We start from the raw sequence: 14,263 nt of genomic DNA on the forward strand, positions 1-14,263 counted from the left end.
TGTCTGCTTGCAACTCTAGGCAAAGGAACTGGAGGGGTTAATACTTGGAAATGTGAATTAGGCTTAGGAGTTGACCTCTGACTTTGCGACTGGTTTATCAACATCTGCTGCATACTTTTCTGGATTTCTATAAGTTGGCTGATCTCTTCCCTCATGGATAGCTGAGTAGCACGGAGATGTCTATTCTCTTGTTCCAGATCATGCACTGTGCTTTGGACATCAGGAGGTAAGGAACATCCATACCGGTGAGGGCTGCGTTCATTTCTCTCACTCCAACGATCTGTGGTAAGGTACCAGGGCTCTAAAGCCAATCGTGGTGATTCTAATAAATCAGGTGATCCAACAGCCTCTTCTCTTTGATCATGATAAGAAATAGATGCCTGCGGATGGGCCATAGGAATATCTCTGACCTCATCATCATGTTGATAGTCATCTGACCCATGTGGTCGCGGTGTAGACTGAGGCAGAAGGACATTAGCTCTAGGCAGCCCGGCATACTGCAATTCGAAATCTTGTAAGTAGGCTGGTTGACAAACTATTCGTCTAGGGCGAGCTCCTTCAACTTGATACTCTGCATGCTGGTCCTCTGACATCATGAGTCCAGTGTAGACACCAATCTGCCTCGAAGGACCAAAATTGTTCTGGAGATTTATGTAAAGACTGTATTCTGTGCTGGAACAGGTGGATTTGTATCCGCACTGGTGTGTCGGAAAGAACACATAAGACTCAGTTGAACCAGACCTTGAAGTTTACTGATGATTCAGTTTGAATGGTAACAGTGAGTGGTCTGAAATATCAAATAATAACAATAAAATATTAGGTTACAAATAAATCAAGAACATTAACATAAGCAATAATCCAGGTTACATTATTAAAGTTGTTGCAGTACTTAGTTTGTCCACAAGATGGCACTGAGAGCTCAGACATGGCATTAGATATAAAAGACGCCATTTGAATGTGTCCTTATAGGCAGTGATGGCAGATAAAGAAACTTCACATAACGCAATTTATATACCAATATAGGTGAATAACAATATAAATCACCATCCAGAGATATTACTCACACTATAATGGTACTCAGGCATTAGTTCTACATATCGTAAATTGTGAACTTTGGCGCTAACGCGGATTGCCGCGATGGAAACCCAATGAGCTTGTTGTACATCAATAAAGAAAACAAATCTACTTTCAAAGATCGGAAAGGTCACAGGACAATAGGAAATAAATAACTTACATTCTGGTCATTAACTGGCTCACATAAGTCTACTACCAAAGGAAAAGGAGATTCTGCATATGAGCATTCATAGTTCGTCTCCTGCTGACTGCGAGGCACTGACTAACGTCATTCAGTAAACAGCGCTCTGATTAGTTGAATCCTTCTGAACAGCTTGATTGAAGTTTGTTTTGGTACCAAAACACTTCTCCATTTCTGTGGAGTACATGTGGTTGTCCTCTGCGCCACCAGAGAAGTGTTTCATCCTCTTAATAGTCAAGGAAGTTGGTTTATCCTGTCTAATCAGCGAAGGTTGTGTTAACAAACGTTATCCTCTGCAATGCCGGAGAAGAGTCATTCTCTGTGTAGTAAGGGAAGATTTATCCTCTGCTCATTCAGGGAAGGTTAACAGCTGTTAGTTCATGTTAACAATGTGTTTTTGACAGGGAAGTACTCCCAGGAAAACATCACAAAATGGTTCAAATGAAATGCACAGTGTGCACCCGGCTTTACATGCATTATGTAGAATAGAGGACAAAAGCAATACTGGATTGATAAAAAAAAATAATAAAAAAAGATGTGAATACAGTTGAAGTTCAAGACAAAAGGCTCAGAGTTGGGTAAAATGCAATTATTGTCAGTGTATATTCTATGCAGATTTATGGCAAAAGTTTTCACAAGAGATCAACTTTCCTGCAGATTTTAGGTGAAAGAGGTGTAGAAGTTAGTCACAATAACAACTTGTAAACTTGTCGTTATCTTTATCATCTCCTAATTACGGTAATTATTACAACATCTGGCGTGAACACAACGCTCTGCTCTCCCAAACCTAATCAAACACACCTGAACAAGCTAATCAAGGTCTTCAAGATTAGACTACTTGAAAGCTACAGGCAGGTGAGGTTGATCAGTGTTGGAGTTACCCAGGCCTCCTTGGATCTTTAAAAACGCGTTTTCCAAAAAAAATACACATACAGCGATATATATTGCGGGATTCAGCAGCACATGTTTCTGTTGTAGTTTTGTGTGCGTGCCTCACTGTTCCTTCAGACTGACTAATTCAGCGAGTTTTACAGCAGAGTTGATTGTGAGATCGCAGGTCGAGAGGATGACTGCTCGAGTGTACTGCTTGTTTAGTGCTGTTTTATTGTGTCTGTCTGCCTGTTTGAGCACAACACACGCTGGAGTCGCAGGTGAGAAGATGTTTTAGCTTCATTACATGGCCCGAAGAAATGCATAAGTGCCTTACAAAATATGACTTCTTTTGAACATGTAGCTACAGTACGTTTAGATGCAATAGTAAATTTATTAAAAAACAGATTAACTGTCCATGTCTTCTATCTGCATGGTGCTTCTATTACACACCCCACCAGTAGGGAGGTAGGTTGTAACAGTAGGTTACTCTTTGTCTTTAAAACTAATTGACAGTTAAGGGATAAATGGCATTTCTACTTGCTTTTAAGCTGATAAATAAAGTTTTGAGACATATATATTTTTAAAAAACCTGACTTCTAAATACTGAAACTATTACAACTCTACTTGGTCCCCCTTAATGATCCTCTTCTGTAGTTTCTGGTCAGTGTCCGGTGATGCTGACGGTCGTGCCGTCCCGCCGAGGATGTACTTCTGATACAGACTGCTCTGGAGGACACAAATGCTGTCAATTCCCCTGTGGGCCTGCATGTGTGCCGCCTGTTTTCAGTGAGTTTCAATTAATGATGGATGCTAGAGGCCTCCCAAAAGAAACCCAGATAATTTTCTTTTTTTTAAATTTTCACTCAGAAGTTGCTAGTAAACCTCACAAATAATTGCAAAGAAACAAGTAACACATTGATATAAACATGAATCTTTGTATAATAGCAAAGCCAGGAGAGTGTCCAAGCACCAAAACTGGAAGAGGAAATTGTGCCGAGTTGTGTTACTATGACAGTGACTGTCCGAACAATGAGAAATGCTGCAGCAATGGATGTGGACATGAGTGTATGGCTCCATATACAGGTAGTTGTATTATATTCGGTTATCTAGTGTTTGGGTCAGCTTTTTTATTTTCCAGTGTGCCTCTTTATAATTCGGTTGTCATATCCTACTCAATGACAAAAAATCCTGAATTTAGCACAGTTTCACAGAATAGCTTTACAACATTAATAAAGATGAATATTTGAAATGCATTTCACTCCGTAAGACTTGCTATTCATGATTTGAGTTTTGTGCTGAATGCCACTGAAAGGAAAGACTAAAGCTGACTTTCTGTAACCCTCCAGTGAAGCCTGCGGCCGAACCTCCAAAGCCTCCCGTGAAGCCTGCGGCCAAGCCTCCCGTGAAGCCTGCGGCCGGACCTCCAAAGCCTCCCGTGAAGCCTGCGGCCAAGCCTCCCGTGAAGCCTGCGGCCGAACCTCCAAAGCCTGCAGCTGAACTGCCGACGCAACCAGAGTGCGCTGGTCATGGTCACCGAGGTCACCGAGGTCACCGGGGTCACCGGGGTCACCCCGGTCACGGAGATCACGGTCACCCCGGTCACGGAGATCACGGTCACCCCGGTCCCGGCGATCACGATTGCCAATGCAAGTCGTAACCATATTGATTTTGCCGAACTTATGCTGGAGTTCTTTTACAGATCAATTCAATGCTTTATTCATTTGGAATGTTCCCTGTTTATCACCAAATAAATATATTTAATTAAATGTTTTTTGTTTTGCTTGTGTTCTGGAGATTTATGTAAGGACTGTATTCTGTGCTGGAACAGGTGGATTTGTATCCGCACTGGTGTGTCGGCAAGAACACATAAGACTCAGTTGAACCAAAACTTGAAGTTTACTGATGATTAGTTTGAATGGTAACAGTGAGTGGTCTGAAATATCAAATAACAAAATATTAGGTTACAAATAAATCAATAACATTAACATAGGCAATAAAAGTTGTTGCAGTACTTAGTTTGTCCACAAGATGTCATTGAGAGCTCAGACATGGCATTAGATATAAAAGACGCCATTTTAATTTGTCGTCCTAGGCAGTGATGGCAGATAAAGCAACTTCACATAATGCAATTTATATATCAATATAGGTGATTAACAATATAAATCACCATCCAGAGATATTACTCCCACTATAATGGTACTCGGGCATTAGTTCTGCATATTGTAAATTGTGAACTCAGGCGCTAACGCGGATTGCCGCGATGGAAACCCAATGAGCTTCATGTACATCAATAAAGAACACAAATCTACTTTCAAAGATCGGAAAGGTCACAGGATAATAGGAAATAAACAACTTACATTCTGGTCATTAACTCGCTCACATAAGTCTACTACCAAAGGAAAAGGAGATAAAATTCTACATATGAGCATTCATAGTTCGTCTCCTGCTGACTGCGAGGCACTGACTAACGTCATTCAGTAAACAGCGCTCTGATTGGTTGAATCCTTAACACTGCCGCCCCCAAATATGCTATGCATATTTGTACTCTGTAGAATTAATCAGTCTGAGGGGGCTCAGATAGGTTCCTCTTGATCTGAGAATGAGGGAAGGGGGATCAGGCGGGAGACAGGCCGGGTGTAGGTCTTATCCTTAACCTGAATTTCGGCAGCTCTGATATGGCCATCAGAACCTGGGAAGGTCTTCACAACTTTGTCTACCAACCACAATGCACGCACGTGGTAGCTGTGGATCAATGAGCATTGCCACGGTTCCGGTAGAAGTGTCACCAGTATTTGTGTGCCACTTATTGCGGGTCTGTAGTGTAGGCAGCTAGTGACGAATGAAATTTAACCAGAACACATCGGCCAGAACTTGACTCTGCCTCCATCTCCGTCTGCCCATAAGTTCAGAAGCAGGATAAACTACAAAGGGTAGTGAGCTGTCTGGCCGCCCCATAAGCAGACAATTTGGTGTAACAGGGTCAAGGTCGGCTACATTACTGGAAATATAACCAAGGGGCTTGCTATTAAGCATTCCTTCCACTTCGATGAGTACTGTTTGGAGAACTTCCACTGTTACAACTTGGGAGCTGACTGTGACCCGGAGGGCAGTCTTGACAGACCCAATTTCTCTTTCCCACGCACCTCCAAAGTGTGGGGCTCCAGGCGGGTTAAAATGGAAAGAAATTTTCTGTTTAGCTAAATGTAGCTGGATTTGGGGAGTGAGCGATGAAAAGGCTTCTTGCAACTCTCTTTGTCCTCCATGGAAGTTAGTGCCATGGTCTGAATATAACTCAGAAGGTGTGCCGCGGCGAGCTACAAATCTCCTCAAGGCCATCAGAAAGGAATCAGTATCAATGGATGTAAGGAGGTCTAGGTGAACGCTTCGCGTTGTGAGACACTTCAAAATGATTCCCCACCTCTTTTCACATCGTCTTCCAGTCTTGACTTGGAATGGTCCGAAACAGTCCATGCCTGTACTGTAGAATGGGGGTTTGAGCAGTCTGAGTCGAGCTGACTGGTTTGTTCTTCCATTTTTGACAGTCTTTGCACAAATGTTGTTGTTTACGTATAGCTTCTTGCCCTCTCAGTAGCCAAAAGTTTCAGCTTATCTCTCCAAAGACTCTTTCAGGTCCTGGATGGCAGAGTTTACTATCGTAGTCTCGGATCAGCAACTTGGTAACCCAGTGATGTGGGTCAAGGACTACAGGGTGTATAACTGACAGGTCTAGTCCTTAAGCTCGAGGTAAACGACCACCAACTCTTATAAGCTGACAAGAGTCGTCAAATGCTGGGGCAAGACCAAGTAGTCGACTAGTGGAAGGCACAGATTTACTAGCTTTTAGCAGTTTGTATTCATCTAGAAAAAAATCAAGTTGAGATTTCTGCAGGATATGCCATTCTGCAGTTTGGTAGTCCACTGCTGATGGTGGTCCTGTATCTTTTAGCCCCTGAACTGTGGCCTCTGCTAACTCGCTCCAGGTGTTGTGTGTGGTAGGGTCAGGAATGTCAGGAACAACCACTTCCGTCATAAGTCCACAGAAGATTCCTTTGCGCTGCTCTGTTTTGATTTCCGGTGGTTGAATAGGAGGACAGACAGGCCATACTGACTCAGACTCGAGCAGAAACGATGGTCCTTGGCTCCATCTGTTGGGCACTGATAGCTGAGAAAGAGTTTTACCCCAGGTGAGGTCATCTGCTGGATTTCTGCTGGAATTCACATATCGCCGGGAACATTCTGTAGTCAGCTCTTGAATTTCGGCTATCCTGGTTCCAACAAATACCTTGAATCGGTATGATTCAGATTTGAGCCAGGCTAGAACAGTGGTGGAACCGGTCCATAGTGTCACTGTATTTATCTTGAGGGTGAGCTCAGTATTCAAGAGTTTGGCTAATTGAGCACCATTCAGGGCAGCACACAGCTCTAGTCGAGGAATTGTCAGACGTCGTTTTGGGGCAACCTTGGACCTTGCTAGTACAAAGGCTAAATGAATATGACCACTGTCGTCCTCAGTACGTAGGTAGGCGACAGATCCATAAGCTTGTTCAGAAACGTCGCAAAAGATGTGAATTTGTCTGGTGTTGTGGGAGTGATTAATGTCTGAAGATGTGACACAGCGGGGTAGTGAAATACTTGCTGCCGTAGGGAGTTCCACCTCCCATTCTCTCCAGGATCTCAAAAGGTCGTCAGGTAGATTTGGGTCATCCCAGTCTCGTTGCTTGTCCCATAATCTCTGAACTAAAATCTTGGCTCGAGTGGTAAATGGGAGTATGAAGCCTAGGGGTGGTACTGGGTTGCAAGTACCTTGTAAACGTGTCGAAGGGTACATGGTCCAGACTTGACAGGACAGGTGTTATACCCAAGGAGGTCTGATTTGCAGTGCCACCTCAAGCCTAGTGCAGATTCTTGAGCATCGGTACGATCTTGAGATAGCCACAATTCGGTACTGCTGGATCTTGCTTCTGTTGGTAGGTGGTCCACCACACTGGGATCATTACTTGCCCACTGGCGAAGTTCGAACCCACCACCGTCAAAGAGGGTGCGAAGTCTGTCTATAAGCTGTCTTGCCTCTTGAGATGATGGTAGGCTCTTCAAACAATTGTCCACATAGAAATTCCTTTCTACTATGGTTCTGATATTGTCATCAGGAGTGCTATGATCTGTAACATGTCGCTGAACAGCATAAATGGCACAACACGGACTACAAGTAGTGCCAAAAGGTAGCACTTGCCATTCATAAATGTCTGGTGGTTTAGATCTGTCCATGTCTCGCCATACAAAACAGAGAAAATGCCTATCTTCTGGGAGGAGACGAACTTGATGGAACATCCCTTTAATATCCCCGCTTATTGCCACTGGATGTTCACGAAAGCGCAGGAGTACACCTAACAATGATGGGCCCAAGGCTGGTCCTGGCAGTAGATAGTTATTCAGGTTATGGCCTTCAAAGTCAAATGAACAGTTAAAAACCACACGGTTCTTACCGTTGTGCTGCACAAGGTGGTGAGGGATGAACCATGACTCTCTTTGAGAATTAACTGTTTTAGATGGGAGTTTGACAACATAGCCCGAGGTCTCTAATTTCTTTATCTCTTGTTGGTAGGCAGCTGCTTTACTGGGGTCTTTCTCCAGGCGTTTCTCTGTGTTCCTAAGGTTAGGAAGTACTGCCTCCATAGGAGCATGAAGTATGGGCATATCCTTCTTACGCAGGAGTGGAGTTGCATAGCGACTTACGCCATCGATCAGTATTCTGACAGTCTGTGACTGGAGCAAGTCAAGAGCTTCTTGGTCCTGTTTAGACCGCGTGACAGATTTCTCATTTCGGTTGAGAATCACGTCTGCTTGCCAGAGTCTCTCCACATTCTGGAACAACTCTGTCATCGAGGGATTAATGGCAATGTGCAGACACTGTTGAGATTTCACATTATCTCAGAAGACTCTTGCTGGTCCTTGTAGAGACCAACCCAGCCTTGTCTTGACAGCTGCCGGACCTGCAGGTGGACCAAGACGAACTGGTTCAATCGGAGTGATAAGGTGAGGATGATCTGCTCCAATCAGTAACAGGGGACACGCTTTGTGAATAGGCTGTAAAGGTAAGCATTTCAAATGCCTGTATCGTCGCTGAAGGTCTGCAACAGGGAAGGAATGTTCAGCTAAGCTAAGTAGTTCTGCAGTGAAGGCTCCCGTTATTTTGTAGGACGCTGCTGAATCCTTGAGGGCAATCTAGGTATAGCATTTTGCTAGTTGAACTGACTAAACAGGTCCCTTCTTTCAGTGGCTTAAGGTTGACCTCATGGAGGATTTGGAGGTGCTTTCCATTACATAGATGGCAGAGTTTCTTGAGGGCACACTGTGCAGCTCTGTGGTTACGTCCACACTTCCAGCATCTGTTATTAGTCTTAATCCAGTCAATTACTCGGTCTTTGGTTAAGGACTGGAAAGTGGCAAATTGACTCAGATAATGTTCTTTACTGTCACAGTATGGACAGAATGCAAAGCTTTTGCCTTGACTCTTGGTTGGCACTGATGGTATTGAGGAACATAATTCGTTTGAGCCATGAAGGATTGTAGTCTGTCTGACCTTGGCTTTAGTTTCCTTCTGTTGATCCACTCGGGAATGGGCTCTATCTTTCTGGGCCTTATATCCACCAAAGCTCTCTGGATCCTGGCACCAGGATTCGAAATTAAGCCATTTAGCTAGATCAAGAAGCGTGTACACTGAGCCAGGTTCATAACTCATGTGCCTGCGGAAGGATGCTCTTTGTTCTGGAGGGAGCTTGGACAAAAGTCGAGCCCCGTGGGATCCACAATGCAATTCAATGTCTCCTTCTGTTCCTAATGTCTTAAGGAATCCTACTAAGGCTTGTATCTGAAGAGCAAAGCGTTCAAAGTCTACAGTGTCGCCAGGCTGAATATTTGATGCATCCATAATAGCAGCAATTTTGCTCAGGGCAAGCTGGTGAGGTCGACCGAACCGTTCAGTGAGGGCTGCCATGGTATCTGAGTAGGGAGTGGATGAATTTAAAAAGGAATCAGCAATGAGGCGAGCATCTGTTAACTTTAGGTGATCTACCAAAACTTGGTACTTGAATAGCTCTGTAGCTTCATCAGGTAGTAGGTTATTCAAGGCAAGTTTGAGACGGGCATATTCACCAGGCTCTCGACGGGTCAAATCTGGAATGTTGGCTGCCTTGTGTTCCGCGTAACTCTGTGAGTGTCAACAGTGCCTGAGGAAATCTGAGCAGCCACATTATCTGGAACAAAGGCATTTGAGTAAGGCTGCATTGGAGGAGCATGCTGTGCGTAGCTGACTGTATCTGCATAAGGATTTGTATTCTTAGATGTAGAAAGGCGGCGTGGTTCAGGAACTGGAAAGGCTCCAGGAGTCGGTGTTGGCCCTGGAGACTCTGACTGTCTGCTTGCAACTCTAGGCAAAGGAACTGGAGGGGTTAATACTTGGAAATGTGAATTAGGCTTAGGAGTTGACCTCTGACTTTGCGACTGGTTTATCAACATCTGCTGCATACTTTTCTGGATTTCTATAAGTTGGCTGATCTCTTCCCTCATGGATAGCTGAGTAGCACGGAGATGTCTATTCTCTTGTTCCAGATCATGCACTGTGCTTTGGACATCAGGAGGTAAGGAACATCCATACCGGTGAGGGCTGCGTTCATTTCTCTCACTCCAACGATCTGTGGTAAGGTACCAGGGCTCTAAAGCCAATCGTGGTGATTCTAATAAATCAGGTGATCCAACAGCCTCTTCTCTTTGATCATGATAAGAAATAGATGCCTGCGGATGGGCCATAGGAATATCTCTGACCTCATCATCATGTTGATAGTCATCTGACCCATGTGGTCGCGGTGTAGACTGAGGCAGAAGGACATTAGCTCTAGGCAGCCCGGCATACTGCAATTCGAAATCTTGTAAGTAGGCTGGTTGACAAACTATTCGTCTAGGGCGAGCTCCTTCAACTTGATACTCTGCATGCTGGTCCTCTGACATCATGAGTCCAGTGTAGACACCAATCTGCCTCGAAGGACCAAAATTGTTCTGGAGATTTATGTAAAGACTGTATTCTGTGCTGGAACAGGTGGATTTGTATCCGCACTGGTGTGTCGGAAAGAACACATAAGACTCAGTTGAACCAGACCTTGAAGTTTACTGATGATTCAGTTTGAATGGTAACAGTGAGTGGTCTGAAATATCAAATAATAACAATAAAATATTAGGTTACAAATAAATCAAGAACATTAACATAAGCAATAATCCAGGTTACATTATTAAAGTTGTTGCAGTACTTAGTTTGTCCACAAGATGGCACTGAGAGCTCAGACATGGCATTAGATATAAAAGACGCCATTTGAATGTGTCCTTATAGGCAGTGATGGCAGATAAAGAAACTTCACATAACGCAATTTATATACCAATATAGGTGAATAACAATATAAATCACCATCCAGAGATATTACTCACACTATAATGGTACTCAGGCATTAGTTCTACATATCGTAAATTGTGAACTTTGGCGCTAACGCGGATTGCCGCGATGGAAACCCAATGAGCTTGTTGTACATCAATAAAGAAAACAAATCTACTTTCAAAGATCGGAAAGGTCACAGGACAATAGGAAATAAATAACTTACATTCTGGTCATTAACTGGCTCACATAAGTCTACTACCAAAGGAAAAGGAGATTCTGCATATGAGCATTCATAGTTCGTCTCCTGCTGACTGCGAGGCACTGACTAACGTCATTCAGTAAACAGCGCTCTGATTAGTTGAATCCTTCTGAACAGCTTGATTGAAGTTTGTTTTGGTACCAAAAAACTTCTCCATTTCTGTGGAGTACATGTGGTTGTCCTCTGCGCCACCAGAGAAGTGTTTCATCCTCTTAATAGTCAAGGAAGTTGGTTTATCCTGTCTAATCAGCGAAGGTTGTGTTAACAAACGTTATCCTCTGCAATGCCGGAGAAGAGTCATTCTCTGTGTAGTAAGGGAAGATTTATCCTCTGCTCATTCAGGGAAGGTTAACAGCTGTTAGTTCATGTTAACAAGGTGTTTTTGACAGGGAAGTACTGCCAGGAAAACATCACAAAATGGTTCAAATGAAATGCACAGTGTGCACCCGGCTTTACATGCATTATGTAGAATAGAGGACAAAAGCAATACTGGATTGATAAAAAAAAATAATAAAAAAAGATGTGAATACAGTTGAAGTTCAAGACAAAAGGCTCAGAGTTGGGTAAAATGCAATTATTGTCAGTGTATATTCTATGCAGATTTATGGCAAAAGTTTTCACAAGAGATCAACTTTCCTGCAGATTTTAGGTGAAAGAGGTGTAGAAGTTAGTCACAATAACAACTTGTAAACTTGTCGTTATCTTTATCATCTCCTAATTACGGTAATTATTACAACATCTGGCGTGAACACAACGCTCTGCTCTCCCAAACCTAATCAAACACACCTGAACAAGCTAATCAAGGTCTTCAAGATTAGACTACTTGAAAGCTACAGGCAGGTGAGGTTGATCAGTGTTGGAGTTACCCAGGCCTCCTTGGATCTTTAAAAACGCGTTTTCCAAAAAAAATACACATACAGCGATATATATTGCGGGATTCAGCAGCACATGTTTCTGTTGTAGTTTTGTGTGCGTGCCTCACTGTTCCTTCAGACTGACTAATTCAGCGAGTTTTACAGCAGAGTTGATTGTGAGATCGCAGGTCGAGAGGATGACTGCTCGAGTGTACTGCTTGTTTAGTGCTGTTTTATTGTGTCTGTCTGCCTGTTTGAGCACAACACACGCTGGAGTCGCAGGTGAGAAGATGTTTTAGCTTCATTACATGGCCCGAAGAAATGCATAAGTGCCTTACAAAATATGACTTCTTTTGAACATGTAGCTACAGTACGTTTAGATGCAATAGTAAATTTATTAAAAAACAGATTAACTGTCCATGTCTTCTATCTGCATGGTGCTTCTATTACACACCCCACCAGTAGGGAGGTAGGTTGTAACAGTAGGTTACTCTTTGTCTTTAAAACTAATTGACAGTTAAGGGATAAATGGCATTTCTACTTGCTTTTAAGCTGATAAATAAAGTTGAGACATATATATTTTTAAAAAACCTGACTTCTAAATACTGAAACTATTACAACTCTACTTGGTCCCCCTTATTGATCCTCTTCTGTAGTTTCTGGTCAGTGTCCGGTGATGCTGACGGTCGTGCCGTCCCGCCGAGGATGTACTTCTGATACAGACTGCTCTGGAGGACACAAATGCTGTCAATTCCCCTGTGGGCCTGCATGTGTGCCGCCTGTTTTCAGTGAGTTTCAATTAATGATGGATGCTAGAGGCCTCCCAAAAGAAACCCAGATAATTTTCTTTTTTTTAAATTTTCACTCAGAAGTTGCTAGTAAACCTCACAAATAATTGCAAAGAAACAAGTAACACATTGATATAAACATGAATCTTTGTATAATAGCAAAGCCAGGAGAGTGTCCAAGCACCAAAACTGGAAGAGGAAATTGTGCCGAGTTGTGTTACTATGACAGTGACTGTCCGAACAATGAGAAATGCTGCAGCAATGGATGTGGACATGAGTGTATGGCTCCATATACAGGTAGTTGTATTATATTCGGTTATCTAGTGTTTGGGTCAGCTTTTTTATTTTCCAGTGTGCCTCTTTATAATTCGGTTGTCATATCCTACTCAATGACAAAAAATCCTGAATTTAGCACAGTTTCACAGAATAGCTTTACAACATTAATAAAGATGAATATTTGAAATGCATTTCACTCCGTAAGACTTGCTATTCATGATTTGAGTTTTGTGCTGAATGCCACTGAAAGGAAAGACTAAAGCTGACTTTCTGTAACCCTCCAGTGAAGCCTGCGGCCGAACCTCCAAAGCCTCCCGTGAAGCCTGCGGCCAAGCCTCCCGTGAAGCCTGCGGCCGGACCTCCAAAGCCTCCCGTGAAGCCTGCGGCCAAGCCTCCCGTGAAGCCTGCGGCCGAACCTCCAAAGCCTGCAGCTGAACTGCCGACGCAACCAGAGTGCGCTGGTCATGGTCACCGAGGTCACCGAGGTCACCGGGGTCACCGGGGTCACGGAGATCACGGTCACCCCGGTCACGGAGATCACGGTCACCCCGGTCACGGAGATCACGGTCACCCCGGTCCCGGCGATCACGATTGCCAATGCAAGTCGTAACCATATTGATTTTGCCGAACTTATGCTGGAGTTCTTTTACAGATCAATTCAATGCTTTATTCATTTGGAATGTTCCCTGTTTATCACCAAATAAATATATTTAATTAAATGTTTTTTGTTTTGCTTGTGTTCTGGAGATTTATGTAAGGACTGTATTCTGTGCTGGAACAGGTGGATTTGTATCCGCACTGGTGTGTCGGCAAGAACACATAAGACTCAGTTGAACCAGAACTTGAAGTTTACTGATGATTAGTTTGAATGGTAACAGTGAGTGGTCTGAAATATCAAATAACAAAATATTAGGTTACAAATAAATCAATAACATTAACATAGGCAATAAAAGTTGTTGCAGTACTTAGTTTGTCCACAAGATGTCATTGAGAGCTCAGACATGGCATTAGATATAAAAGACGCCATTTTAATTTGTCGTCCTAGGCAGTGATGGCAGATAAAGCAACTTCACATAATGCAATTTATATATCAATATAGGTGATTAACAATATAAATCACCATCCAGAGATATTACTCCCACTATAATGGTACTCGGGCATTAGTTCTGCATATTGTAAATTGTGAACTCAGGCGCTAACGCGGATTGCCGCGATGGAAACCCAATGAGCTTCATGTACATCAATAAAGAACACAAATCTACTTTCAAAGATCGGAAAGGTCACAGGATAATAGGAAATAAACAACTTACATTCTGGTCATTAACTCGCTCACATAAGTCTACTACCAAAGGAAAAGGAGATAAAATTCTACATATGAGCATTCATAGTTCGTCTCCTGCTGACTGCGAGGCACTGACTAACGTCATTCAGTAAACAGCGCTCTGATTGGTTGAATCCTTAACACTGCCGCCCCCAAATATGCTATGCATATTTGTACTCTGTAGAATTAATCAGTCTGAGGGGGCTCAGATAGGT

General features: G+C 43.1%; 3 protein-coding genes across 6 annotated transcripts in view; 2 read left to right on the forward strand and 1 right to left on the reverse strand.

Annotated features, from left to right (window-relative positions):
* Positions 1 to 14,263, reverse strand: part of LOC309496044 (protein NLRC3-like) — a 302,889-nt gene that overhangs the window by 105,076 nt on the left and 183,550 nt on the right. The gene's annotated exons all lie outside the window — the stretch shown is intronic.
* LOC309496126 (uncharacterized protein) lies at positions 1,900 to 3,868 on the forward strand. Of its 2 annotated transcripts, none has more exons than XM_082166141.1 (4): positions 1,900 to 2,406; positions 2,783 to 2,914; positions 3,074 to 3,214; positions 3,475 to 3,868. In XM_082166141.1, exons 1-4 carry the CDS (start codon positions 2,322 to 2,324, stop codon positions 3,783 to 3,785), a joined length of 669 nt encoding a protein of 222 aa, XP_082022267.1. In that variant the 5' UTR covers positions 1,900 to 2,321; the 3' UTR covers positions 3,786 to 3,868. The 2 variants fall into 2 exon arrangements, with proteins under 2 accessions (XP_082022267.1, XP_082022268.1); XM_082166142.1 differs by having other exon boundaries at positions 1,908 to 2,406; positions 3,074 to 3,211.
* LOC309496122 (uncharacterized protein) lies at positions 11,441 to 13,423 on the forward strand. Of its 2 annotated transcripts, none has more exons than XM_082166132.1 (4): positions 11,441 to 11,945; positions 12,320 to 12,451; positions 12,611 to 12,751; positions 13,012 to 13,423. In XM_082166132.1, the coding sequence occupies exons 1-4, from the start codon at positions 11,861 to 11,863 to the stop codon at positions 13,335 to 13,337; spliced, it is 684 nt and encodes a 227-aa protein (XP_082022258.1). In that variant the 5' UTR covers positions 11,441 to 11,860; the 3' UTR covers positions 13,338 to 13,423. The 2 variants fall into 2 exon arrangements, with proteins under 2 accessions (XP_082022258.1, XP_082022259.1); XM_082166133.1 differs by having other exon boundaries at positions 11,449 to 11,945; positions 12,611 to 12,748.

The sequence above is a fragment of the Leuciscus leuciscus genome, assembly GCF_965113295.1.
Source record: "Leuciscus leuciscus genome assembly, chromosome: 4".
In the NCBI taxonomy this organism is placed as follows: Eukaryota; Metazoa; Chordata; class Actinopteri; order Cypriniformes; family Leuciscidae; genus Leuciscus; species Leuciscus leuciscus.

Bases quoted from the DNA above. Each gene is read 5' to 3' on its own strand.
- LOC309496126 (XM_082166141.1), top strand. From the start codon at position 2,322: ATGACTGCTCGAGTGTACTGCTTGTTTAGTGCTGTTTTATTGTGTCTG. The intron at 2,915-3,073 runs GTGAGTTTCAAT...TTTGTATAATAG, and splicing joins ATGTGTGCCGCCTGTTTTCA to CAAAGCCAGGAGAGTGTCCA. The intron at 3,215-3,474 runs GTTGTATTATAT...GTAACCCTCCAG, and splicing joins TATGGCTCCATATACAGGTA to TGAAGCCTGCGGCCGAACCT.
- LOC309496122 (XM_082166132.1), top strand. From the start codon at position 11,861: ATGACTGCTCGAGTGTACTGCTTGTTTAGTGCTGTTTTATTGTGTCTG. The intron at 11,946-12,319 runs GTGAGAAGATGT...CCTCTTCTGTAG, and splicing joins AACACACGCTGGAGTCGCAG to TTTCTGGTCAGTGTCCGGTG. The intron at 12,752-13,011 runs GTTGTATTATAT...GTAACCCTCCAG, and splicing joins TATGGCTCCATATACAGGTA to TGAAGCCTGCGGCCGAACCT.